The following is a 26,340-nucleotide window of genomic DNA, read 5'->3' on the forward strand; positions in this document are numbered from 1 at the left end:
GACCCCCTGCTGGCGGGAAAGCTGAACACCTTCTACGCCCGGTTCGACGAGGGGCGAACGGAGGTAACCACAACACAGACACCACTCTCTCCAGCTCTCAGCAGCCTCACCCTCACAGAGCACGAGGTGAGACGCGTACTGAAGGCGGTGGACCCCAGGAAAGCCTCGGGGCCGGATGGCGTCCTGGGACGGGTGCTGAGAGACTGCGCCGACCAGCTGGCCGGGGTCTTCACCAACATCTTTAACCAGTCCCTGTCCCAGGCCACTGTCCCACCCTGCCTGAAAACCTCAACTATCATCCCAGTCCCGAAGAAAAGCACGGTGAGCTGCCTAAACGACTACCGCCCGGTGGCACTCACACCAATCATCATGAAGTGCTTCGAGAAACTAGTCCGGGCCCACATACTCACACGCCTCCCGCCCAACCTGGATCCATACCAGTTCGCCTACAGAGCCCACAGGTCCACAGAGGACGCCATAGCGACGACTCTCCACGCCACTCTATCCCACCTGGAGAGGGGAAACAGCTACGCGAGACTGCTCTTCGTGGACTTCAGCTCCGCCTTTAACACCATCCTTCCAGACAGGCTAGTGACCAAACTACTAGACCTGGGTCTATCACACTCTATATGTGCGTGGATCAAGGACTTCCTGACCGACCGCCCCCAGAGGGTGCGGGTGGGCCCCCACACCTCCACAGCCCTCAGCCTCAGCACTGGGTCACCCCAGGGCTGCGTGCTAAGCCCCATCCTCTACAACCTCTACACCCACGACTTCACCCCCATCCACCCCAGCAACTACATCGTAAAGTTTGCAGACGACACCACCGTGGTGGGATGTATCTCGGGGGGGGACGAGGCGGCGTACAGGGATGAGGTAGAGCAATTGAGCAAGCTGTGCAAGGTTAACAACCTGCTGCTAAACAAGTCAAAGACCCAGGAATTCATCGTAGACTTCAGGAGGAAAAAGTCCGAGATCCTGCCCCTGCTCATCGACGGAGAGAGCGTGGAGATAGTCTCAACCCTCCGATTCCTGGGACACAACATGCGGGATGACCTGGCCTGGAAGGACAACACTAAAGGCACCATCAAGAGGGCACAACAGCGGCTATACACCCTGAGATGCCTCAGGAAACAACACAACAAGAAGGAGATACTGGTGGCCTTCTACCACGGCGCAGTGGAGAGCATCCTCACCTTCGGCATCTCCAACTGGTTCCACAGCTGCACAACAGCGGAGAGAAACGAGCTACAGAGAGTCGTGAGAACAGCACAGAAGATCACCGGCGCCCCCCTCCCCTCTCTGGAGGAGCTGTACAAAACACGCTGTCTCAGGAGGGCCTCCATGATCTCCAAGGACCCGACCCACCCTGGGCACGAACACTTTGTCAAGCTGCCCTCGAACAGGAGGTACAGGACCCCGGCCGCTAAGACAAACAGACTGAAGAACAGCTTCTACCACAGGGCCGTCAAGGCCCTGAACACAGAAAAGGCCTAAGTTCTGGGCCCAGGACAGTCCGGACGGATTGTATGGCAGCTAGTGCTGAGGCACAAACATGTACATTTTCAAGCCTGCAAACTGTGACACTTTAAAATAATGTGAAAAAATACTTTCTTGTGCAATATGACAACCCTAGTTGACTATCTGTGCAGTATAGTACAGTGGATTGTGTACATAGCCTTTATTGATGTAAACCAGCTCCTTACCTTCTTGTGATTTTATGCATCTATGCTTTTTCTAAAATGTGTTTCTTTTTCCTTTCCTAAACACCAGGGGAGCCTCCCCTCCCAAATTTCGTTGTTTGGTACCTGTACTGTAGCAATGACAAATAAAGTCTATCTATCTATTAGGGATGTAACTAGTTAGCTGTTTATACCATGACTTATTAGGGATGTAGCTAGTTAGCTGTTTATACCATGACTTATTAGAGATGTAGCTAGTTAGCTGTTTATACCATGACTTATTAGAGATGTAACAATACGCAAAGTAGAACGTTTGTGAGCAAAACCTGCTCACTCATAATGCTGCTTCTCTCTTGTCCTCAGCTCTCCACAGCTTCGTGTTTTGAATTACCATAATAACCCGATATGCTTTCATGAACCGTTGGAATTGTTTTGATAGCACATATAGTTTAGGAATTACGGTAATGACAACAATGCTTGTAATGCTTTCGGTTTTCAAGTGTTAAAAAAGTATCGCGATTAATTTTTCATCTCATCGATTTGAATCGTCACTTAATATTTGTATCGATAATTAACTTCATCGTTACATCCCTATGACTTATTGTATATTTTTACAGCATTCGCTCTCTCACTGAAATATGAAAAGCTAGCCAGCCAGACATATCTTGTGTGAACTAACATTAACTTGAATGGTCTTCCTCATCAGATGCCTGTGAGCTCACACTGGACCCAAACACAGCACACAGACGCCTCTCTCTGTCTGAGGACAACAGAAAGGTGACAGAGGGGAGAGAGCAGCCGTATCCTGATCACCCAGAGAGGTTTGACCACCACCCACAGGTGCTGTGTAGAGAGGGTCTGACTGGCCGCTGTTACTGGGAGGTAGAGAGGAGGTGGGGTGACGCTGGTATAGGAGTGGCTTATAAAGGAATCAACAGGAAAGGAAAGGGTGAAGACTCTAGGCTGGGACACAATGACACATCCTGGAGCCTGGAGTGCTCAGGTTATGATTACACCATCAGGAATAATGATATTAGTATCAGTCTACCTGCACCCTCCTCCAGCAGAGTAGGAGTGTATCTGGACTGGCCGGCCGGCACTCTGTCCTTCTACAGCGTCTCCTCTGACACACTGACCCTCCTGTTCACACTCACAACCACCTTCACTGAGCCCCTCTACCCAGGGTTGAGGGTGTGGGTGTGGGATGGATCTGTGTCCCTGTGCAGAGTAGAGGAGAAGCCTACACACACACACTTACTTTGAGCTAGAGGTCCAGTTTGGGTAAAGGTCGGATTCGTCTCGACGCGCTGATGTGGATAGAGGTATAGAACTCACACACACACACACACACGCGTGTCTGATGCACACCTGCCACTGATTCCCATTCATTCTCTATGGAGAGAGTTTCATTAGCTCACCACATCTACAGGCAGGGTCCCACACACACCAGATTTGAACCCACCCTCCCCAGGAGGCCTCTGGTGAGAGGGTAGCAAGGGCTTAGCCCCCGGACCTCCACAGCCCCCCCACGCTGAGGTTATGTATGTAAAAAACATACAGGTGGCCACATCCACAGGCAGGGTCGCACAGCCAAACGGACGTCCCTCTACTCTCCCCCAGGACCCCATCAGTCCCTCTACTCTCCCCCAGGACCCCATCAGTCCCTCTACTCTCCCCCAGGACCCCATCAGTCCCTCTACTCTCCCCAGGACCCCATCAGTCCCTCTACTCTCCCCCAGGACCCCATCAGTCCCTCTACTCTCCCCCAGGACCCCATCAGTCCCTCTACTCTCCCCCAGGACCCCATCAGTCCCTCTACTCTCCCCCAGGACCCCGTCAGTCCCTCTACTCTCCCCCAGGACCCCATCAGTTGTAGAAGGATGAAATCAGATTCAAAACACTTAGAAATTATTATGGAACCTTTTTTTATGTTTTATTTTGTGTTCTATACTTTCAAGATTGTTGTGATTCCACATTGGACACATATACATGTTTACCTGCAGTTGCTTAAGTTGCCTCAGAAATGAAACAATGATGATATTAGTTAGGAATCTTAATCATGTATGAGTGTCATTTTATCATAGTAAATTATTGATGAACAATGTTTTGGCCCTTATGTCATATTGTACCTGTCATATTGTATCTGTCATATTGTACCTGTCATATTGTACCTGTCATATTGTATCTGTCATATTGTACCTGTCATATTGTACCTGTCATATTTTATTTCTATTGTACTCTTGTCTGTTTCTATGCAATACAAATCAAGTGGATCAAATGTAAACACGTTGTCTCTTTCCAAAATAAAGGTGATTTATTTGTACAAAGCTCCTGGTACAGTATTATATGGCAGAGAGGACAGATAAGTGCTTCAAACAGAGTGTACACTACTTAGGGTGGTTAGTTCTACTGTACTTGAACAGAGTGTACACTACTTAGGGTGGTTAGTTCTACTGTACTTGACCTTTTCAACACAACAGCTGTTTCTATACTTTAGAAAGCAGAGGAACCCGTTTCCATTAGCAGAGCGAACCACTAAGTCACAAACAACCATGTTAACAAACTAAACCATCCAGTTCATCTTTACCCTCCCCAACACACACACACACACACACACACACACACACACACACACACACACACACACACACACACACACACACACCTCTAGACACAAAGATCCCATGGTTTTCCATGCCTACAAATACAAATGTCCATATTTGTAATGAAGTAATGTAATGAAGTGCTAGTGAATATGGCCAGTGGACCAGAGATAATAATAATAATAATAATAATAATAATAATAATAATACATTAGACTTATAGCGCTTTTCTAGACACTCAAAGACGCTTTACAAACTGAAGTAATGTTGGGGACACATGGGAAGGGGAGGAGGAGAGGGTTAACTGGTGAAGGCGAGCTTGAAGTGGTGGGTTTTGATGGCCTGTTTAAATGTTGGGAGGGTGTTGGCCTGTCTGATGTGGTTAGGGAGGGCGTTCCAGGGGGATGGGGCTGCGGCTGAGAAGGCCCCATCACGCCAGGTCCCTATCACCCCCTATCACCCCAGGTCCTATCACCCCAGGTCATATCACCCCAGGTCCCTATCACCCCAGGTCCTATCACCCCAGGTCCCTATCACCCCCTATCACCCCAGGTCTCTATCACCCCAGGTCCCTATCACCCCAGGTCCTATCACCCCAGGTCCTATCACCCCAGGTCCCTATCACCCCCTATCACCCCAGGTCCCTATCACCCCTGTCCCTATCACCCCAGGTCCCTATCACCCCCTATCACCCCAGGTCCCTATCACCCCAGGTCCTATCACCCCAGGTCCCTATCACCCCAGGTCCCTATCACCCCCTATCACCCCAGGTCCCTATCACCCCCTATCACCCCAGGTCCCTATCACCCCAGGTCCTATCACCCCAGGTCCCTATCACCCCAGGTCCCTATCACCCCAGGTCCCTATCACCCCAGGTCCTATCACCCCAGGTCCCTATCACCCCCTATCACCCCAGGTCCCTATCACCCCAGGTCCCTATTACCCCAGGTCCCTATCACCCCAGGTCCCTATCACCCCAGGTCCCTATCACCCCCTATCACCCCAGGTCCCTATCACCCCAGGTCCCTATCACCCCAGGTCCTATCACCCCAGGTCCCTATCACCCCAGGTCCTATCACCCCAGGTCCCTATCACCCCCTATCACCCCCTATCACCCCAGGTCCCTATCACCCCAGGTCCCTATCACCCCCTATCACCCCTGGCCAGACTGTTGACGGCTTTGTTTGTCAGTTTGTGTACGCACGGCTAAATGGAATGTTGACAGTTGACACATCTTTTCATATTACTCCGCGTTTGTATATTATTACCGTTATCGGTAACCGTTGCTTAGCAACCGATAAATAAACTGTTCAGCGGCTGAATACACTTACAATAAAACATAGTTCCATTAAAATACATTAATTAAAAGTTTGTCTTGTCTTTCTTTTGTGAAATATTGATAGATAAATGTGGTAACCGTGGTATGAAAGCGATATGGAAAGAGAAGCCGTGGTATATCGTGCCTAACCACTACTATACAGGTGCAACTCCAAAAAAGTAGAATATCGTGCAAAAGTCCATTCATTTCAGTAATTCAACTTAAAGGGTTAAACTTAAATATTATATAGACTCATTGCATTGTACATATGCATGATTATACTTTTCAGAGGGCTGACATTTCTGTATTTAACATCCTTTTCTTATTGATTTCATGTAATATTAAACATTTCTGAGATATTTAATTTGGGGTTTTCATAAGCTGTAAGCCATAATCACCAAATGTATAACAAATAAAGGCTTTAAATATCTCGCTTTGCATGTAATGAGTCAATAATATCTAAGTTTAACCCTTTAAGTTGAATTACTGAAATAAATTAACTTTTGCACGATATTCTAATTTTTGGAGTTGCACCTGTACTACTACTATATATTACCACTACTACTATATACCACGATATACCACCGCTTCTCGTTCCATAACGCTTAAGTAAGTGATGAGTAGGATTTTGAATTGGATCCTGTATTTGACCGGGAGCCAGTGGAGAAAAAAGAAGAAAAAACAGTAAATATAAAGAGATGCCTTGGTGCGCACGGAACCTTGTCGAGCCTGCTCTGTTTCCCCTTCAGCGGGGGGGACGTGTTTTATAGTAGCACTATATTTGGATGTTGTAACTTTCGTTTCCTGCCGGGCAGATAAGGGGGTCACACATGAGAATAGAGCCAGGACATTACTTCCTTCTCTCAGGTCAAACACATCATTATAATAACATAATAATAACATTCACCACCAGAATATGCTGCGAACATTGCTGCGGGCCGGCGGAGCCGTTGTGAAGGTATCGTAAGGCACCGGGGGTCGTTCTGCCGCCAGAGAGACACACTTTCATGGCGTTTTAAGCTGCGTTCGTAAACTCGCTCTGACAGCGCCGCAGCGCACACTGGGTTCAACGTCATAAAGGAACCAAGCCATTTGATTGGACAAGGGGCGTTCCATGAGTGCTGATCAGATTTCCAGAGCGAATTTACGAACGCAGTCTCAGATATGTAGCCTGCTGGCCAACTGGCTGGGTCTGGAGGCTAAGCTAGCTAGCTGTCATGTGTTTGTGTCTGATTATGACCAGAGAAGTTTCTCAACAAGCTGACTGATAGTAGAGAGGAACTGAAGCCTTAGTGTGACTGATAGTAGAGGAACTGAAGCCTTAGTGTGACTGATAGTAGAGAGGAACTGAAGCCTTAGTGTGACTGATAGTAGAGAGGAACTGAAGCCTTAGTTTGACTGATAGTAGAGAGGAACTAAAGCCTTAGTTTGACTGATAGTAGAGGAACTAAAGCCTTAGTGTGTCTGATAGTAGAGAGGAACTGAAGCCTTAGTTTGACTGATAGTAGAGAGGAACTAAAGCCTTAGTTTGACTGATAGTAGAGAGGAACTAAAGCCTTAGTGTGACTGATAGTAGAGAGGAACTAAAGCCTTAGTGTGACTGATAGTAGAGAGGAACTGAAGCCTTAGTTTGACTGATAGTAGAGAGGAACTAAAGCCTTAGTTTGACTGATAGTAGAGGAACTAAAGCCTTAGTTTGACTGATAGTAGAGAGGAACTAAAGCCTTAGTTTGACTGATAGTAGAGAGGAACTGAAGCCTTAGTGTGACTGATAGTAGAGGAACTAAAGCCTTAGTTTGACTGATAGTAGAGAGGAACTAAAGCCTTAGTTTGACTGATAGTAGAGAGGAACTGAAGCCTTAGTGTGACTGATAGTAGAGAGGAACTGAAGCCTTAGTTTGACTGATAGTAGAGAGGAACTGAAGCCTTAGTTTGACTGATAGTAGAGAGGAACTGAAGCCTTAGTTTGACTGATAGTAGAGAGGAACTAAAGCCTTAGTTTGACTGATAGTAGAGGAACTGAAGCCTTAGTTTGACTGATAGTAGAGAGGAACTGAAGCCTTAGTTTGACTGATAGTAGAGAGGAACTGAAGCCTTAGTTTGACTGATAGTAGAGAGGAACTGAAGCCTTAGTGTGACTGATAGTAGAGAGGAACTGAAGCCTTAGTTTGACTGATAGTAGAGAGGAACTAAAGCCTTAGTGTGACTGATAGTAGAGAGGAACTGAAGCCTTAGTTTGACTGATAGTAGAGGAACTGAAGCCTTAGTGTGTCTGATAGTAGAGGAACTGAAGCCTTAGTTTGACTGATAGTAGAGGAACTAAAGCCTTAGTTTGACTGATAGTAGAGGAACTGAAGCCTTAGTTTGACTGATAGTAGAGAGGAACTAAAGCCTTAGTTTGACTGATAGTAGAGAGGAACTAAAGCCTTAGTTTGACTGATAGTAGAGAGGAACTGAAGCCTTAGTTTGACTGATAGTAGAGAGGAACTAAAGCCTTAGTTTGACTGATAGTAGAGAGGAACTGAAGCCTTAGTTTGACTGATAGTAGAGAGGAACTAAAGCCTTAGTGTGACTGATAGTAGAGAGGAACTGAAGCCTTAGTTTGACTGATAGTAGAGAGGAACTGAAGCCTTAGTTTGACTGATAGTAGAGAGGAACTGAAGCCTTAGTTTGACTGATAGTAGAGAGGAACTGAAGCCTTAGTTTGACTGATAGTAGAGGAACTGAAGCCTTAGTTTGACTGATAGTAGAGAGGAACTGAAGCCTTAGTTTGACTGATAGTAGAGAGGAACTGAAGCCTTAGTGTGACTGATAGTAGAGAGGAACTAAAGCCTTAGTGTGTCTGATAGTAGAGAGGAACTAAAGCCTTAGTTTGACTGATAGTAGAGAGGAACTGAAGCCTTAGTGTGACTGATAGTAGAGAGGAACTGAAGCCTTAGTTTGACTGATAGTAGAGAGGAACTGAAGCCTTAGTTTGACTGATAGTAGAGAGGAACTAAAGCCTTAATTTGACTGATAGTAGAGGAACTGAAGCCTTAGTTTGACTGATAGTAGAGAGGAACTGAAGCCTTAGTTTGACTGATAGTAGAGAGGAACTAAAGCCTTAGTGTGTCTGATAGTAGAGAGGAACTGAAGCCTTAGTGTGACTGATAGTAGAGGAACTGAAGCCTTAGTTTGACTGATAGTAGAGAGGAACTGAAGCCTTAGTTTGACTGATAGTAGAGAGGAACTGAAGCCTTAGTTTGACTGATAGTAGAGAGGAACTGAAGCCTTAGTGTGACTGATAGTAGAGAGGAACTGAAGCCTTAGTTTGACTGATAGTAGAGGAACTGAAGCCTTAGTTTGACTGATAGTAGAGAGGAACTGAAGCCTTAGTTTGACTGATAGTAGAGAGGAACTGAAGCCTTAGTTTGACTGATAGTAGAGAGGAACTGAAGCCTTAGTGTGACTGATAGTAGAGAGGAACTGAAGCCTTAGTTTGACTGATAGTAGAGAGGAACTAAAGCCTTAGTTTGACTGATAGTAGAGAGGAACTGAAGCCTTAGTTTGACTGATAGTAGAGAGGAACTAAAGCCTTAGTTTGACTGATAGTAGAGAGGAACTGAAGCCTTAGTGTGTCTGATAGTAGAGAGGAACTAAAGCCTTAGTTTGACTGATAGTAGAGAGGAACTAAAGCCTTAGTTTGACTGATAGTAGAGAGGAACTAAAGCCTTAGTTTGACTGATAGTAGAGAGGAACTAAAGCCTTAGTGTGACTGATAGTAGAGAGGAACTAAAGCCTTAGTTTGACTGATAGTAGAGAGGAACTAAAGCCTTAGTTTGACTGATAGTAGAGGAACTGAAGCCTTAGTGTGTCTGATAGTAGAGAGGAACTGAAGCCTTAGTTTGACTGATAGTAGAGAGGAACTGAAGCCTTAGTGTGACTGATAGTAGAGAGGAACTAAAGCCTTAGTTTGACTGATAGTAGAGAGGAACTGAAGCCTTAGTGTGACTGATAGTAGAGAGGAACTGAAGCCTTAGTTTGACTGATAGTAGAGGAACTGAAGCCTTAGTGTGACTGATAGTAGAGGAACTAAAGCCTTAGTTTGACTGATAGTAGAGAGGAACTGAAGCCTTAGTTTGACTGATAGTAGAGAGGAACTGAAGCCTTAGTTTGACTGATAGTAGAGGAACTGAAGCCTTAGTTTGACTGATAGTAGAGGAACTAAAGCCTTAGTTTGACTGATAGTAGAGGAACTGAAGCCTTAGTGTGACTGATAGTAGAGGAACTAAAGCCTTAGTTTGACTGATAGTAGAGGAACTGAAGCCTTAGTTTGACTGATAGTAGAGAGGAACTGAAGCCTTAGTGTGTCTGATAGTAGAGAGGAACTGAAGCCTTAGTTTGACTGATAGTAGAGGAACTGAAGCCTTAGTTTGACTGATAGTAGAGAGGAACTAAAGCCTTAGTTTGACTGATAGTAGAGAGGAACTAAAGCCTTAGTTTGACTGATAGTAGAGGAACTGAAGCCTTAGTTTGACTGATAGTAGAGAGGAACTAAAGCCTTAGTTTGACTGATAGTAGAGAGGAACTAAAGCCTTAGTTTGACTGATAGTAGAGAGGAACTGAAGCCTTAGTGTGACTGATAGTAGAGGAACTGAAGCCTTAGTTTGACTGATAGTAGAGAGGAACTAAAGCCTTAGTTTGACTGATAGTAGAGAGGAACTAAAGCCTTAGTTTGACTGATAGTAGAGAGGAACTGAAGCCTTAGTGTGTCTGATAGTAGAGGAACTAAAGCCTTAGTGTGACTGATAGTAGAGGAACTGAAGCCTTAGTTTGACTGATAGTAGAGGAACTAAAGCCTTAGTGTGACTGATAGTAGAGGAACTAAAGCCTTAGTTTGACTGATAGTAGAGGAACTGAAGCCTTAGTTTGACTGATAGTAGAGGAACTGAAGCCTTAGTTTGACTGATAGTAGAGAGGAACTGAAGCCTTAGTTTGACTGATAGTAGAGGAACTGAAGCCTTAGTTTGACTGATAGTAGAGAGGAACTGAAGCCTTAGTTTGACTGATAGTAGAGGAACTGAAGCCTTAGTTTGACTGATAGTAGAGAGGAACTGAAGCCTTAGTTTGACTGATAGTAGAGAGGAACTGAAGCCTTAGTGTGACTGATAGTAGAGAGGAACTGAAGCCTTAGTTTGACTGATAGTAGAGAGGAACTGAAGCCTTAGTTTGACTGATAGTAGAGGAACTGCCAGTATAACATGATATGTTTGTTATGGGGCGGCTGTGTCTCAGGAGGTAGAGCCGAGTGTCTAATGATCGCAAGATCGGTGGCTCAAACCCTGGCTGGCCACGTGTCGAGGTGTCCTTGGGCAAGACACTGACTGAACCCCAAATAAATTGCTCCCAGTGAGCGGGTCGGCGCCTTGCGTGGTAGCTTGCCGCCATTGGTGTGTGAATGTGTGTGTGAACGGGTGAATGAGAGGCCGTTGTAAAGCGCTTTGGAATAAGGCATAGCTATATAAGTCAGTCCAGTAAGTCACACCATGCTCTTGTTTGCTTGCAGCACTCCCAGAGGACCGGTCCACAGCGGTGGGCGAGCCCGGCGCAGCAGCGATGGGCGTCCAGCCTGCCCATGAACACTGTGGTTCTCTTTGTACCACAGCAGGAGGCCTGGGTGGTGGAGAGGATGGGCCGCTTCCACCGCATCCTAGTACCGGTAGGTTATATTATGATTATTATGATTATTATGATTATTATGATTATTATTATAGTCATCTCTAACTAGCTAGCTAGTGATTCTAGTACCTGTAGGTTATAGAGTCATCTCTAACTAGCTAGCTAGTGATTCTAGTACTGGTAGGTTATAGAGTCATCTCTAACTAGCTAGCTAGTGATTCTAGTACCTGTAGGTTATAGAGTCATCTCTAACTAGCTAGCTAGTGATTCTAGTACCTGTAGGTTATAGAGTCATCTCTAACTAGCTAGCTACTGATGCTTTATGATTCTTATGCTGTATTATTATCTGACGTCCTCACACAGAGCTACTGCATTATTCATATCAATGTATGTGTTTTTATTTTTCTGTTCTTTGTTTCCTGTAGGGGTTGAATTTCCTCATACCAATACTGGACAGAATTCGTTATGTGCAAAGTCTTAAAGAGATCGTTATCGACGTTCCAGAGCAGTCTTCTGTTTCTTTAGGTGAGTCTCCCAGCCAACCCCCCCTCCCTGGGTTATCACTGTCTCTCTGCCCCCCTCCCTGGGTTATCACTGTCTCTCTCTACCCCCCTCCCTGGGTTATCACTGTCTCTGTACCCCCCTCCCTGGGTTATCACTGTCTCTCTGCCCCCCTCCCTGGGTTATCCCTGTCTCTCTCACAGGGTACCACGGGTCCTTGAAATCCTTGAATGTTTGTGAATTTGAGAAAAAGAAATCGAGGTCTCGAAAGTTTTTGAAAATACACATGGGTCATTGAAAGTGCTTGAATTTTAAAAATCTATATATAAAAAAATATTTTATTTATTTATTTAAAAATGTATTATTTTTCGTCAACGAGTTCTGTCTCAAACTATGCCATGTTGAGTCCTTGAATTTGAGGGAATTGAGTCTTCAAAGTCCTTGAAAGGTGCTTGAATTTGATGTTTCAGAAGGTGTGGGAACCCTGCTCTCACTACCACCCCCCTCCCTGGGTTATCACTACCCCCCCCCTCCCTGGGTTATCACTACCCCCCTCCCCCTCCCTGGGTTATCACTACCCCCCCCCTCCCTGGGTTATCACTACCCCCCTCCCCCTCCCTGGGTTATCACTACCCCCTCCCCCCCTCCCTGGGTTATCACTACCCCCCCCCTCCCTGGGTTATCACTACCCCCCTCCCCCTCCCTGGGTTATCACTACCCCCCCCCCCCCTGGGTTATCACTACCCCCCCCCCCCCTCCCTGGGTTATCACTACCACCCCCCTCCCTGGGTTATCACTACCCCCCCTCCCTCCCTCCCTGGGTTATCACTACCCCCCCCCTCCCTGGGTTATCACTACCCCCCCCCCCCCTCCCTGGGTTATCACTACCCCCCCCCCTCCCCCTCCCTGGGTTATCCTAACCGCTGTCTCCTTGTCCCCACAGACAACGTGACGCTACAGATCGATGGAGTCCTCTACCTGAGGATCACCGACCCTTTTAAGGTGCGTCTGTCTCCATGTCGGTCTCCGAGGGGTCTCCTGTCTCTGGTTTTACTCCAGAAGGTCTTATTGTGTTGTATTTGATCTATTTGATCTATTTCTCTGGTTTTACTCCTCTGGTCTTATTGTGTTCTATTTGATCTATTTCTTGTTTCATTGTGTTGTAGTTTATTTACAATAGTTTTTATGTTCTGCACTTGGGAGTTGCATTCAGTGTATGACGTGTGCTGCATCAATACAGTTTGACTGAGTCTTAAAGAGGCAACCTAAAGGAAAGGTGTGCTGGGTTCTAACCCTGAGCTGACAGATGCTAACAGAGCGATGCTAACAGAGCGATGCTAACAGAGCGATGCTAACAGAGCGATGCTAACAGAGCGATGCTAACAGAGCGATGCTAACAGAGCGATGCTAACAGAGCGATGCTAACAGAGCGATGCTAACAGAGCGATGCTAACAGAGCGATGCTAACAGAGAGATGCTAACAGAGAGATGCTAACAGAGAGATGCTAACAGAGAGATGCTAACAGAGAGATGCTAACAGAGCGATGCTAACAGAGAGATGCTAACAGAGAGATGCTAACAGAGAGATGCTAACAGAGAGATGCTAATCAGAGAGATGCTAACAGAGAGATGCTAACAGAGCGATGCTAACAGGGAGATACTAACAGAGAGATGCTAACAGAGAGATGCTAACAGAGAGATGCTAACAGAGCGATGCTAACAGAGCGATGCTAACAGAGAGATGCTAACAGAGAGATGCTAATCAGAGAGATGCTAACAGAGAGATGCTAACAGAGCGATGCTAACAGGGAGATGCTAACAGGGAGATACTAACAGAGCGATGCTAACAGCGAGATGCTACTGATAGATGCTAACAGAGAGATGCTAACAGAGCGATGCTAACAGGGAGATGCTAACAGAGAGATGCTAACAGGGAGATGCTAACAGAGCGATGCTAACAGAGCGATGCTAACAGAGCGATGCTAACAGAGCGATGCTAACAGAGAGATGCTAACAGAGCGACGCTAACAGAGAGATGCTAACAGAGAGATGCTAACAGAGAGATGCTAACAGAGCGATGCTAGCAGAGAGATGCTAACAGAGAGATGCTAATCAGAGAGATGCTACTGATAGATGCTAACAGAGAGATGCTAACAGAGCGATGCTAACAGAGAGATGCTAACAGGGAGATGCTAACAGAGCGATGCTAACAGAGCGATGCTAACAGAGCGATGCTCCCCCTAGGCCAGCTACGGGGTGGAGGACCCGGAGTACGCCGTCACCCAGCTGGCCCAGACCACCATGCGCTCAGAGCTGGGGAAGCTGACCCTGGACAAGGTCTTCAGGGTGAGGGAGCCTTCGCTGCACAAGGATGCATGTTACAATGACATTTGCCTAGTTGCCTAGATGTTACAATGCCTTATTATTATTATTATTATTATTATTATTATTATTATTATTATTGTTATTACTATTATTGTTATTACTATTATTGTTGTTGTTATTGTTATTATTATTATCATCACCATTATTATTATCATTACTATTATTGTTGTTGTTGTTGTTATTACTATTATCCTTATTATTACTATTATTATTATCATTATTAAGTGTGCTTGCAGTAGCAAGCAGCACTTATTGTTCTTGTACATATAACTTATTATTATAGCAACATTTACACCGGTATCTCCTCCCACAGTTTTGGCACTAGATAGACATGAGAGGTGTCAAAACCTCTCTGTAATCAATATTATTATTGTTGTTGTTATTATTATTATTATCATCATCATTATTATCCCCATTGTTATTATTATTATTATTATTATTATTATTATCATTATCCTTACTTACTATGATATTATCCTTATGGTCCTCCCTCCCCCCAGGAGAGAGAGTCTCTGAACTCCAACATCGTTCACTCCATCAACCAGGCAGCAGAGGACTGGGGAATCCGCTGCCTCCGCTACGAGATCAAAGACATCCACGTCCCCCCGCGCGTCAAAGAGTCCATGCAGATGCAGGTGAGAGAGGCAGGGGGGGAGGGTGAGTGAAGGGGGAGGCTGAGTGAAGGGGGAGGCTGAGTGAAGGGGGAGGCTGAGTGAAGGGGGAGGCTGAGTGAAGGGGGAGGCTGAGTGAAGGGAGAGGCTGAGTGAAGGGGGAGGTTGAGTGAAGGGGGAGGCTGAGTGAAGGGAGAGGCTGAGTGAAGGGAGAGGCAGAGTGAAGGGAGAGGCTGAGTGAAGGGAGAGGCAGAGTGAAGGGGGAGGCTGAGTGAAGGGGGAGGCTGAGTGAAGGGGGAGGCTGAGTGAAGGGGGAGGCTGAGTGAAGGGAGAGGCTGAGTGAAGGGGGAGGCTGAGTGAAGGGGGAGGCTGAGTGAAGGGAGAGGCTGAGTGAAGGGGGAGGTTGAGTAAAGGGAGAGGCTGAGTGAAGGGAGAGGCTGAGTGAAGGGAGAGGCAGAGTGAAGGGAGAGGCTGAGTGAAGGGAGAGGCAGAGTGAAGGGGGAGGCTGAGTGAAGGGGGAGGCTGAGTGAAGGGGGAGGCTGAGTGAAGGGGGAGGCTGAGTGAAGGGAGAGGCAGAGTGAAGGGAGAGGCTGAGTGAAGGGGGAGGCTGAGTGAAGGGGGAGGCTGAGTGAAGGGGGAGGCTGAGTGAAGGGAGAGGCTGAGTGAAGGGAGAGGCTGAGTGAAGGGAGAGGCTGAGTGAAGGGAGAGGCAGAGTGAAGGGGGAGGCTGAGTGAAGGGGGAGGCTGAGTGAAGGGGGAGGCAGAGTGAAGGGGGAGGCTGAGTGAAGGGGGAGGCTGAGTGAAGGGGGAGGCAGAGTGAAGGGGGAGGCTGAGTGAAGGGGGAGGCTGAGTGAAGGGGGAGGCTGAGTGAAGGGGGAGGCTGAGTGAAGGGGGAGGCAGAGTGAAGGGGGAGGCTGAGTGAAGGGAGAGGCTGAGTGAAGGGAGAGGCTGAGTGAAGGGGGAGGCTGAGTGAAGGGGGAGGCTGAGTGAAGGGAGAGGCTGAGTGAAGGGGGAGGCAGAGTGAAGGGGGAGGCAGAGTGAAGGGGGAGGCAGAGTGAAGGGAGAGGCAGAGTAAAGGGAGAGGCTGAGTGAAGGGAGAGGCTGAGAGAAGGGAGAGGCTGAGTGAAGGGGGAGGCTGAGTGAAGGGGGAGGCTGAGTGAAGGGGGAGGCTGAGAGAAGGGAGAGGCAGAGTGAAGGGGGAGGCGGAGTGAAGGGGGAGGCTGAGTGAAGGGTGAGGCTGAGAGATGCTAACAGAGCGATGCTAACAGAGAGATGCTAACAGAGCGGCTTTGGGGGAAAAAACTGTTTAAGTGTTGTGATGTTTTTGTGAAGAGGTCATTGGCGCCCCTGAGGCTGCATTTACATTTCTGACATTAAGCAGATGCTTTTATTATTATTATTATTATTATTTACCCAAAGCGACTTCCAAGTACGTCTGTCTAAAGTAAGTGAGTCGTTGATGCGTCAGTCGTGGTAAGCAGCGATCTATGCTAGGACCAGGACCAGGGGCCACTGGCTGTAAAAAGGAAGGATTATTTGTGTTATATATTTTATTATTTGTATGTTCTTGCTCTACAGATGAGCGACAGTTTAGAGTACATCATTATAGGATCAATCGTACAGTTGAGACCTTGTGTACGTGTGTGGTCCTCTGTGTGGTCCTTGTGTCCTCCTCTGTGTACTCCTCTGTGTGGTCCTTGTGTACTACTCTGTGTGGTCCTTGTGTACTCCTCTGTGTGGTCCTCTGTGTGGTCCTCTGTGTGGTCCTCTGTGTGGTCCTTGTGTACTCCTCTGTGTGGTCCTTGTGTACTCCTCTGTGTGGTCCTCTGTTAGGGCTTTCACACCGGCAAAGAACCGTGCCGGTTCGCGTTCGCGAACCAAGTCTGGAACCGGCCGGCGCGTTCAGACCGAAGCTCAATTGGTTCGGAACCTGAAAAGTTGGTTCGCAGCGGGCACCAAAAAATAGTGGTTCTCAAGCGCGAACCAAAACGTAGAACAGTCACGTCGTCAGTGGGTGTGTCCTATTCTAGGCTGCAGAGACCAGCAAGGAGGAAGTAGACAAAATGTAATCTAATCTAAATCTAATCATTAGTGATCAAAAACAATATCAAAAGTGTCATTATTCTCTCTATCTTCCTCACATGCTCAGCAAACACACACACGCACATGCGCGCGGACATGCGGGAACGCGAATTTCGTAAGCCATTTCTATTCCAGTAATGGAGCAGCTGATTAGTAAAAGAACGCATATAGAAAGTGTCTTTTGTTTTGTTTCACAGAAAACACAAAAATTGTGTTTATTTCAGATACTGTAGTAGTGGAAGATATTATCCTCTTTTCCAGTGAAGTAGCTGCCATCTAGTTGTGAATTGTTTTGTTTATCCCGCCCCTTCATCACCCAGCGTTGATGACGCGGATGGTTCAGGTTACACTGGTATGAACGCGGGCTCGTTCGCCAGACAGCACCAAGGTTCAGAGGTTTCCGAACGCGAACGCGAACCGGCACGGTTCTTTGCCGGTGTGAAAGCCCTATCAGTGGTCCTCTGTGTGGTCCTTGTGTACTCCTCTGTGTGGTCCTCTGTGCGGTCCTTGTGTACTCCTCTGTGTGGTCCTTGTGTACTCCTCTGTGTGGTCCTCTGTGCGGTCCTTGTGTACTCCTCTGTGTGGTCCTTGTGTACTACTCTGTGTGGTCCTTGTGTACTACTCTGTGTGGTCCTTGTGTACTACTCTGTGTGGTCCTTGTGTACTCCTCTGTGTGGTCCTTGTGTACTACTCTGTGTGGTCCTTGTGTACTCCTCTGTGTGGTCCTTGTGTACTACTCTGTGTGGTCCTTGTGTACTACTCTGTGTGGTCCTTGTGTACTACTCTGTGTGGTCCTTGTGTACTACTCTGTGTGGTCCTTGTGTACTCCTCTGTGCGGTCCTTGTGCAGGTGGAGGCGGAGCGTAAGAAGCGTGCCACCGTGTTGGAGTCTGAGGGCACCAGGGAAGCCGCCATTAACATCGCCGAGGGCCACAAACAGTCTCAGATCCTGGCGTCCGAGGGCCAGAAGGCGGAGCAGATCAACAAGGCGGCAGGTGGGTCGACATCACGCCTCTGACATCACGCCTCTGACATCACGCCTCTGACATCACGCCCGCCAGGCTGACTCTGAGAGACGGGTCGGTAAGAGAGACGTGTATCCGGTTGTTAAGTCTGACGTCAAAAGTGACGTTTAGCCATTTCCGTGTCCAAACCAGAAATTCCCCGCACCAGAGTACCAGTGAACTACAGCGGTAGAATGACAGTTTAATCGTTTTTTAGACTCGGATCTATTCATACAACAAGGGACACAGCACTTTCCCCTTTTCTCCATATTGTCAGGGTATTTGAGCCTCGGAAAAGCGCTATATAGATATAATTAATTATTATTATTATTATTTCGGCATTTTGAAGACAGCGCCTCAGCCAACTTTGGACCCGGAAATACGTCACGACTTAACAACCGAATAGGGGCGGCTGTGTCTCAGGAGGTAGAGGCTGTGTCTCAGGAGGTAGAGGCTGTGTCTCAGGAGGTAGAGGCTGTGTCTCAGGAGGTAGAGGCTGTGTCTCAGGAGGTAGAGGCTGTGTCTCAGGAGGTAGAGGCTGTGTCTCAGGTAGAGGCTGTGTCTCAGGAGGTAGAGGCTGTGTCTCAGGAGGTAGAGGCTGTGTCTCAGGAGGTAGGGGCGGCTGTGTCTCAGGAGGTAGAGGCTGTGTCTCAGGAGGTAGAGGCTGTGTCTCAGGAGGTAGAGGCTGTGTCTCAGGAGGTAGAGGCTGTGTCTCAGGAGGTAGAGGCTGTGTCTCAGGAGGTAGAGGCTGCGTCTCAGGAGGTAGGGGCGGCTGTGTCTCAGGAGGTAGAGGCTGTGTCTCAGGAGGTAGAGGCTGTGGCGCAGGAGGTAGAGGCTGTGTCTCAGGAGGTAGAGGCTGTGTCTCAGGAGGTAGAGGCTGTGTCTCAGGAGGTAGAGGCTGTGTCTCAGGAGTTAGAGGCTGTGTCTCAGGAGGTAGAGGCTGTGGCGCAGGAGGTAGAGGCTGTGGCGCAGGAGGTAGAGGCTGTGTCTCAGGAGGTAGAGGCTGTGTCTCAGGAGGTAGAGCTGCCGTCTAATGATCGCAAGGTTGGCAGATCGGCGGTTCGAGCCCCGGCTGGCCACATGTCGAAGTGTCCTTGGGCAAGACACTGAACCCCAAATTGCTCCCAGTGAGCGGGCCGACGCCTTGCATGGTAGCTTGGCCGCCATTGGTGTGTGAATGTGTGTGTGAATGGGTGAATGAGAGGCCGTTGTAAAGTGCTTTGGATAAAGGTGCTATATAAGTCAGTCTGTTTACCATTACGTGTGTGTCAGGTTAACTGATGGGTCAGTAAGGAGCTGAGGGAGACATCTTGTGGCTTTCATTAATTAGAGATTTACATTTACATTTTTAAATGTACATGTTTGGCATTTAGCAGACGTCTTATTCCAAAGTGACTTACAATCGATACATTTGACTAAGCAAGTGAATCATCAATCCATCAGTCGTAGCAGGAAGAGTAATCCAGCTCAGGCCCGGGGCCATTGGCAGTGTCCGTGAGAGAAGAAGAAGAACTCAGGAGGGACAGTACAGGGGGGTAGTAGATGTCTCAGGAGAAACAGTGCAGGGGGGTAGTAGATGTCTCAGGAGAAACAGTGCAGGGGGGTAGTAGATGTCTCAGGAGGGACAGTACAGGAGGGTAGTAGATGTCTCAGGAGGGACAGTGCAGGGGGTAGTAGATGTCTCAGGAGGGACAGTGCAGGGGGTAGTAGATGTCTCAGGAGGGACAGTACAGGGGGTAGTAGATGTCTCAGGAGGGACAGTACAGGGGGTAGTAGATGTCTCAGGAGGGACAGTACAGGGGGTAGTAGATGTCTCAGGAGGGACAGTACAGGGGGTAGTAGATGTCTCAGGAGGGACAGTACAGGGGGGTAGTAGATGTCTCAGGAGGGACAGTAAAGGGGGGTAGTAGATGTCTCAGGAGGGACAGTACAGGGGGGTAGTAGATGTCTCAGGAGGGACAGTAAAGGGGGGTAGTAGATGTCTCAGGAGGGACAGTACAGGGGGGTAGTAGATGTCTCAGGAGGGACAGTACAGGGGGGTAGTAGATGTCTCAGGAGGAGCAGTTAAGGTGTAGCCTGAAGAGTGTTGATGCAGTGATGGACAGGGTTGTTGCTGTATCTGTGGTTGTTGCTGTCTCTGTGGTTGTTGCTGTCTCTGTGGTTGTTGCTGTCTCTCTGGTTGTTGTAACTGACTTGCTGTGTTCTCCAGGCGAGGCCAACGCCGTCCTGGCCAAAGCAGAGGCCAAGTCCAAGGCCATCCGTCTGCTGTCAGACGCCCTGGCGGAACAGGTGAGGCAGCTGCAGCTACATGACTACATGACGACAGGACTACATGACTACATGACTACATGACTACAGGACTACATGACTACATGACTACAGGACTACAGGACTACAGGACTACAGGACTACATGACTACAGGACTACATGACTACATGACTACAGGACTACATGACTACAGGACTACAGGACTACATGACTACAGGACTACAGGACTACAGGACTACAGGACTACATGACTACAGGACTACAGGACTACATGACTACAGGACTACAGGACTACATGACTACAGGACTACAGGACTACAGGACTACATGACTACATGACTACATGACTACATGACTACATGACTACATGACTACAGGACTACATGACTACAGGACTACATGACTACAGGACTACAGGACTACAGGACTACAGGACTACAGGACTACAGGACTACATGACTACATGACTACATGACTACATGACTACATGACTACAGGACTACAGGACTACAGGACTACAGGACTACAGGACTACAGGACTACATGACTACAGGACTACAGGACTACATGACTACAGGACTACATGACTACAGGACTACAGGACTACATGACTACAGGACTACATGACTACAGTACTACAGTACTACGTCATGGATGAAGTCACTAAGACTTTATACAACATATATCGATGGCCGAAATGCAAAACCTGGAAATGAAGAAAACTGTCTCGTTTTCTTGCAGAATGCTATTTGTTAAGGATACCCACCACATAATACACTGTTTGGGGGACTATATCACTATAGTATGTGTTAATAACATTTCTGTTTTTGTTGCAGATAGGAGGTTTTGCTTTTCACAAGTGTGTGCAGCAGTGCGTGTCTACAGACGGTTGGTTGTTGTTCACAGGGTCTTAACGGGACACTTTTTGGGGGGTTTTGTTTTGGGGGACAGAACGGTAACGCGGCCGCCTCCCTCAGCGTCGCCGAGCAGTACGTCTCCGCCTTCTCCAACCTCGCCAAGGCGTCCAACACCATCCTGCTGCCCTCCAACACAGCCGACGTCAGCAGCATGGTCACACAGGTGGGGGGCTTTTACTAATCTCTCTGTGTGTGTGTGTGTGTGTGGGTGTGGGTGTGGGTGTGAGTGTGTGTGGGTGTGTGTGTGTGGGTGTGTGGGTGTGTGTGTGTGTGGGTTTGTGGGTGTGTGTGTGTGTGGGTGTGTGGGTGTGTGTGTGTGTGTGTGTGTGTGGGTGTGGGTGTGGGTGTGACTGAGTGTGTGTGTGTGTGTGGGTGTGTGAGAGAGTGTGAGTGCGTGTGTGTTTTTTTTTGTTCTACCAACAGACCTTTTGACAGTGGCAAATTCGTTGTCATAGCAACACATATTAAAATATATAAAAGGGATTATAATTTCTGTCTCGTTTGCGTCCATTGCTAGTCCCGTCCTGTCTGTTTACGTTCGTTTTCGATGTACGCATGCAGGTCGCATGCTGGTCGTTACAAATGTTACTAGTGTTAGCACAGGTGTCAGATGTGGGTAGTTTGAAAAAGTAGGTGTAAGCAGGCGTTCAAAAAGATCGTTTAAAGGCAGTAAATCGGAACTAGGCGTAAATGCAGTGTGTAAATGCAGCCTAAAGGTGCTCTCTCAGACCTCTGTGGTAATCTTTCCAGGCCATGTCCATATACGGCGCCCTGGCCAAGCAGAGCCCGCCCACGCCGGGGAGAGGTGTGGCGGCGGAGGACGAGCCGAAGAGAGACTAGGACCACCATCCCCGTCAGGACAGCAGCAGGACAGCAGGACACAAAGGACACTTTGAAGGAGCAGAGACAGACAAGACAACCGCAAGAAGCAGCGTCAGAAACCCATGTCAACGCCTGGTTACCCCCGGCAACCCTCGCGGCCTGGACCAAAGGGAAACACACCACCCACCGCAGAGGGCTCGGCGCTGGACTAGACGGACAAAGGAAATAACTACTACGACTTCTGTTGTGAACGCTTAGAGGCCCGGAAACAGCCACATCTGGGGAGGGTTCCTGTATAGTTTAAAATCTATGAGCTGTAGTAATGATGTCATAATGATCCCATCTATGAGCTGTAGTAATGATGTCATAATGATCCCATCTATGAGCTGTAGTAATGATGTCATAATGATCCCATCGCATCACAGGAAGTACAGTAGAGGGGGCGGGGCATATCCACTGATCTACTGCAGCTCACTGGTGGAACTACCTTTACCTGTCTGTCTGAATGACCGACATCATACCTCTATAGAAGTACAATTATACCAGCTGTTTGGGTGTTGTTCTGTTGCTATGATACGCCTTCAAGTTTCAAGTTCTTTCTATGTGTTTTCCCCCCATTTTGTTATGTCATCATGAATGATTTACGTGACGAAGGGAGAGCTTGAGAGAGAAACAATCCAGTTTACCTCTCCACAGTTGACGTGTTTAATTTATACTTGTCTACATTATTTAAGTCCCTAAAACATTTTTGGGTTGACTTTGTTTGGGTGATATTGTCACAACGGACCCAATTTGGCTCGCTGAAAGCACTTGTAAGACAAGGAACCAAGAACATATTGGATATATTTCTATTTCAATGGATAAACCATACAGGATGATTCATGTTTGCCATGTCACCAGTAAAGGAATTCTGCCTGGGGTTAGGACATACTGCTATTACATACCATCACAATAAATCTCATTTGAAAAGCATCGATTTTACTGTTTTTATGGGAAAACTGGGAAAAGGGGTGTGGAGTGCTTACATACCCCCGTACAGGTCCCGTATGTAGGTTGCAGCTTTAACATGGTGCTGAATGGCCATATGAAATCAGTAGCCATGAACAGGGTTCCTGTGCTGGTCTTAAAAAGCCTTAAAGTCTAAAATGCAGCAATCCAACCCATAAGGCCTAAAAAGGTCTTAAGTTTCAGTTATTAGGTCTAAAAAATTAGATTAGCTTGTCCTGCAAGGAAATCAGTCCGAAATCAGTCCTGATCTATTTACGTGGAAATGAATCAAGCTGGAACCAAAAGGATGCCAATGCTCTGCCCCCGGGAGAAACTATGCTCTGCCCCCGGGAGAAACTATGCTCTGCCCCGGGAGAAACTATGCTCTGCCCCCGGGAGAAACTATGCTCTGCCCCGGGAGAAACTGTTGGCGAATGAAGCTACGGCAGGATGGCAGAAAGCTCTCACATGGTGTCTAGAATAGATATAACATTCTATTCAAAGAGGTAAAAAAAAAAGTCTAAAAAGGTCTTAAATGTGACTTGTTGAAACTTGTAGGAACCCTGCATGAAGGAATGAGTTGGGGTTTTTTGTAGTAAAAAGCCCCAGAATAACGGACTGTAGCCTACAGAATTATTATTTTTTATAAAAATAAAAAAAACTGAATTCATCTCTGGTACCAGTCTTACTTGGCAACACTTCTAAATGACAATGAACGAAATATTATATATAAAATATATAAATATATAACATGTATTATATATAAAATATATAAATATATAACATGTATTATAAAAGCGTCTGCTAAATGGCAAAATTATTAATTATTATTAATTATATATAAATATATAACATATATTATATATAAAATATATAAATATATAACATATATTATATATAACATATATAAATATATAACATGTATTATATATAAAATATATAACATATATTACATATAAAATATATAACATATATTATATATAAAATGCACATGAATGGCCAAACTTGAGTCAAGCTGTCAGCCGAGCAGGTAAGCAACGCAGCTACACGTCACGTGAGAGACAGAGACTTCTGTGTTACCGCGAGAGCCACCATCTGAAATGAACTGGAGTTACAATGTAAGGTTTCCGTGACTCTTTCCGTGTGGGATCATGGAGTTACAATGTAAGGTGGCCGTGTGGGAACATGGAGTTACAATGTAAGGTGGCCGTGTGGGAACATGGAGTTACAATATAAGGTGACCGAGTGGGAACATGGAGTTACAGTGTAAGGTTTCCGTGCGGGGACGTGAGAGCGGAACCCTTCACTCCCGCAGATGAATGAGTAGCTGGAGTCCAGATGAAGGTAAGCGGGGTTAATAAGAGGCGTGTCTGTCTGCGCTGTGTGAGCACCTGAGGCACCTGTCTGTCTGTCTCTCTGTGTGTCAGACCCGCAGTAACGACCCGCCTGGCTGAGAGAGGACAACACACACTCCCACAAGGTCAGTACCTGTGGCTGGCTAGCCTTGTTCTAACTAGCTATATTTATTATTCACAACTTGCCAGGAATAGCTAGCTAAGTTCTGACTTGTAGTATCCGTAATAATAACACATGTTAAACCCCAGCAGCTATTAGTGCATTAGACATTCAGATCTAACCATCTAACCTACATCTGCTACTTATATAGAAGCTGGCGTGTCATATTATTATTATGGTGTTGCCTGTTGAAGAATATCATAATGAATACTATACTATTCCCTCTGACTTCTATCTGGACTGTGAGTGTTACAGGAGAATCATACTAGATGCATTTCACAAACAAGCTCATTCGGATCCTGGGAGAGGATCTTCAGCTCTCAGACAGGCAAACGGAGACCTGCTGTCTGTCTGTCTGTCTGATCTGTCTGTCTGTCTGTCTGTCTGTCTGTCTGATCTGTCTGCCTGTCTGATCTGTCTGTCTGTCTGTCTGATCTGTCTGTCTGTCTGTCTGTCTGATCTGTCTGTCTGTCTGTCTGTATCTGACTGTATCTGTCTGTCTGTCTGTCTGATCTGTCTGTCTGATCAGTCTGTCTGTCTGATCTGTCTGTCTGTCTGATCTGTCTGTCTGTCTGTCTGTATCTGACTGTATCTGTCTGTCTGTCTGTCTGTCTGTCTGATCTGTCTGTCTGATCTGTCTGTCTGATCTGTCTGTCTGTCTGTCTGATCTGTCTGATCTGTCTGATCTGTCTGTCTGTCTGTCTGTCTGTCTGTCTGTCTGTCTGTCTGTCTGTCTGTCTGTCTGTCTGATCTGTCTGTCTGTCTGATCTGTCTGTCTGTCTGATCTGTCTGTCTGTCTGATCTGTCTGTCTGATCTGTCTGTCTGTCTGATCTGCTCCATATGGACAGAGGTGTGTGTGGCTGTGTCTGGGTGGGGATGTGGTGGCGGTGGTAGAACAGTAACAGTCTGATAGATAGAGAGAGAGATAGATAGATAGAGATCTGAGATCTCCCCTGACCCATTTGTCTTTGAGATCCAGAGTTTTCCAATGGACAGGCGAAGGAGTAGAGAATATGGTTTATTACTCGGGGGATTGGGCTACATACGACATACTACATACTTGTTAGATTGACTGGTTGTGTCTGGGTTTGTGATGCCTCTTCGAAAAGAATTGGAATAAGTTATGCGGATGCGCTGCTTATATTTGCTTTGCAATTTACTGCAATACACATGTCTTTTACTTGATTGTTTTCGTTATTTAAGTCGTTAAATAAGTACAAAATAAATGTAAATATAATAATAATAATTGAACTGCTGCTGCTGGATGCTAATACGACCCTCTCCTCTGCAGGCATCTCTCTCTCTCTCTCTGCATGATGCTGGTTTATTTAGTTTCGACGTCCGTTATTACCCCTGCGTGACACACGGGAGATCTGTGAATGACACTTTTAGAAGTGTAACAGCTCGTCCTGAGTGAGCTGCGTTTCTATAGCTACTCTACAGGTCACGCTCTCATCACACGCTGCTATCCGCAGACACATTTGACCCTGCGTCCGTCCCCTCTGTCCGTCCCCAGTTATTGGGGCGGCTGTGTCTCAGGAGGTAGAGGCTGTGTCTCAGGAGGTAGAGGCTGTGTCTCAGGAGGTAGAGGCTGTGTCTCAGGAGGTAGAGGCTGTGTCTCAGGTGGAGGTAGAGGCTGTGTCTCAGGTGGAGGTAGAGGCTGTGTCTCAGGTGGAGGTAGAGGCTGTGTCTCAGGAGGTAGAGGCTGTGTCTCAGGAGGTAGAGGCTGTGTCTCAGTAGGTAGAGGTTGTGTCTCAGGAGGTAGAGCTGTGTCTCAGGAGTCAGGAGGTAGAGGCTGTGTCTCAGGAGGTAGAGGCTGTGTCTCAGGAGGTAGAGGCTGTGTCTCAGGAGGTAGAGCCGGCGTCTAATGATCACAAGGTTGGCAGATCGGCGGTTCGAGCCCCGGCTGGCCACATGTCGAAGTGTCCTTGGGCAAGACACTGAACCTCAAAATTGCTCCTAATGAGCGGGGCCGGCCGGCGCCTTG

At 47.1% G+C, this 26,340-nt stretch overlaps 3 protein-coding genes across 7 annotated transcripts in view; all 3 read left to right on the top strand.

The window, feature by feature from the left end:
- LOC308156561 (NLR family CARD domain-containing protein 3-like) overlaps window positions 1–4,328 on the top strand; it is a 40,211-nt gene extending 35,883 nt beyond the window's left edge. For all 5 annotated transcript variants that reach the window (XM_080529929.1, XM_080529933.1, XM_080529931.1 and 2 more), the window contains one exon: window positions 2,389–4,328. In XM_080529929.1, the coding sequence (XP_080386055.1) occupies window positions 2,389–2,945 (557 nt within the window). In that variant the 3' untranslated portion in view covers window positions 2,946–4,328. The remainder of the gene's footprint in view (window positions 1–2,388) is intronic.
- A 2,087-nt stretch (window positions 4,329–6,415) lies between these two features.
- On the top strand, window positions 6,416–22,822 carry stoml2 (stomatin (EPB72)-like 2). Its single transcript, XM_080529936.1, has 10 exons — window positions 6,416–6,561; window positions 11,149–11,301; window positions 11,687–11,786; window positions 12,706–12,764; window positions 14,007–14,108; window positions 14,648–14,782; window positions 17,689–17,833; window positions 20,052–20,131; window positions 21,063–21,191; window positions 21,779–22,822. The coding sequence occupies exons 1-10, from the start codon at window positions 6,520–6,522 to the stop codon at window positions 21,866–21,868; spliced, it is 1,035 nt and encodes a 344-aa protein (XP_080386062.1). The 5' UTR covers window positions 6,416–6,519; the 3' UTR covers window positions 21,869–22,822.
- Window positions 22,823–24,177: 1,355 nt separating this feature from the next.
- The window catches only part of pigo (phosphatidylinositol glycan anchor biosynthesis, class O), a 12,814-nt gene continuing 10,651 nt past the window's right edge, over window positions 24,178–26,340 (top strand). The window contains 1 exon segment of the mRNA XM_080529935.1: window positions 24,178–24,317. The gene's annotated coding sequence lies outside the window, so the exon portion shown is untranslated.

Source organism: Nansenia antarctica, assembly GCF_963989245.1.
Source record: "Nansenia antarctica genome assembly, chromosome: 4".
Lineage (NCBI taxonomy): Eukaryota > Metazoa > Chordata > Actinopteri > Argentiniformes > Microstomatidae > Nansenia > Nansenia antarctica.

Coding starts and splice junctions, on each gene's coding strand:
- stoml2 (XM_080529936.1), top strand. CDS start 6,520: ATGCTGCGAACATTGCTGCGGGCCGGCGGAGCCGTTGTGAAG. Junction 11,302..11,686: donor TCCACCGCATCCTAGTACCG/GTAGGTTATATT, acceptor TGTTTCCTGTAG/GGGTTGAATTTCCTCATACC. Junction 12,765..14,006: donor GGATCACCGACCCTTTTAAG/GTGCGTCTGTCT, acceptor TGCTCCCCCTAG/GCCAGCTACGGGGTGGAGGA.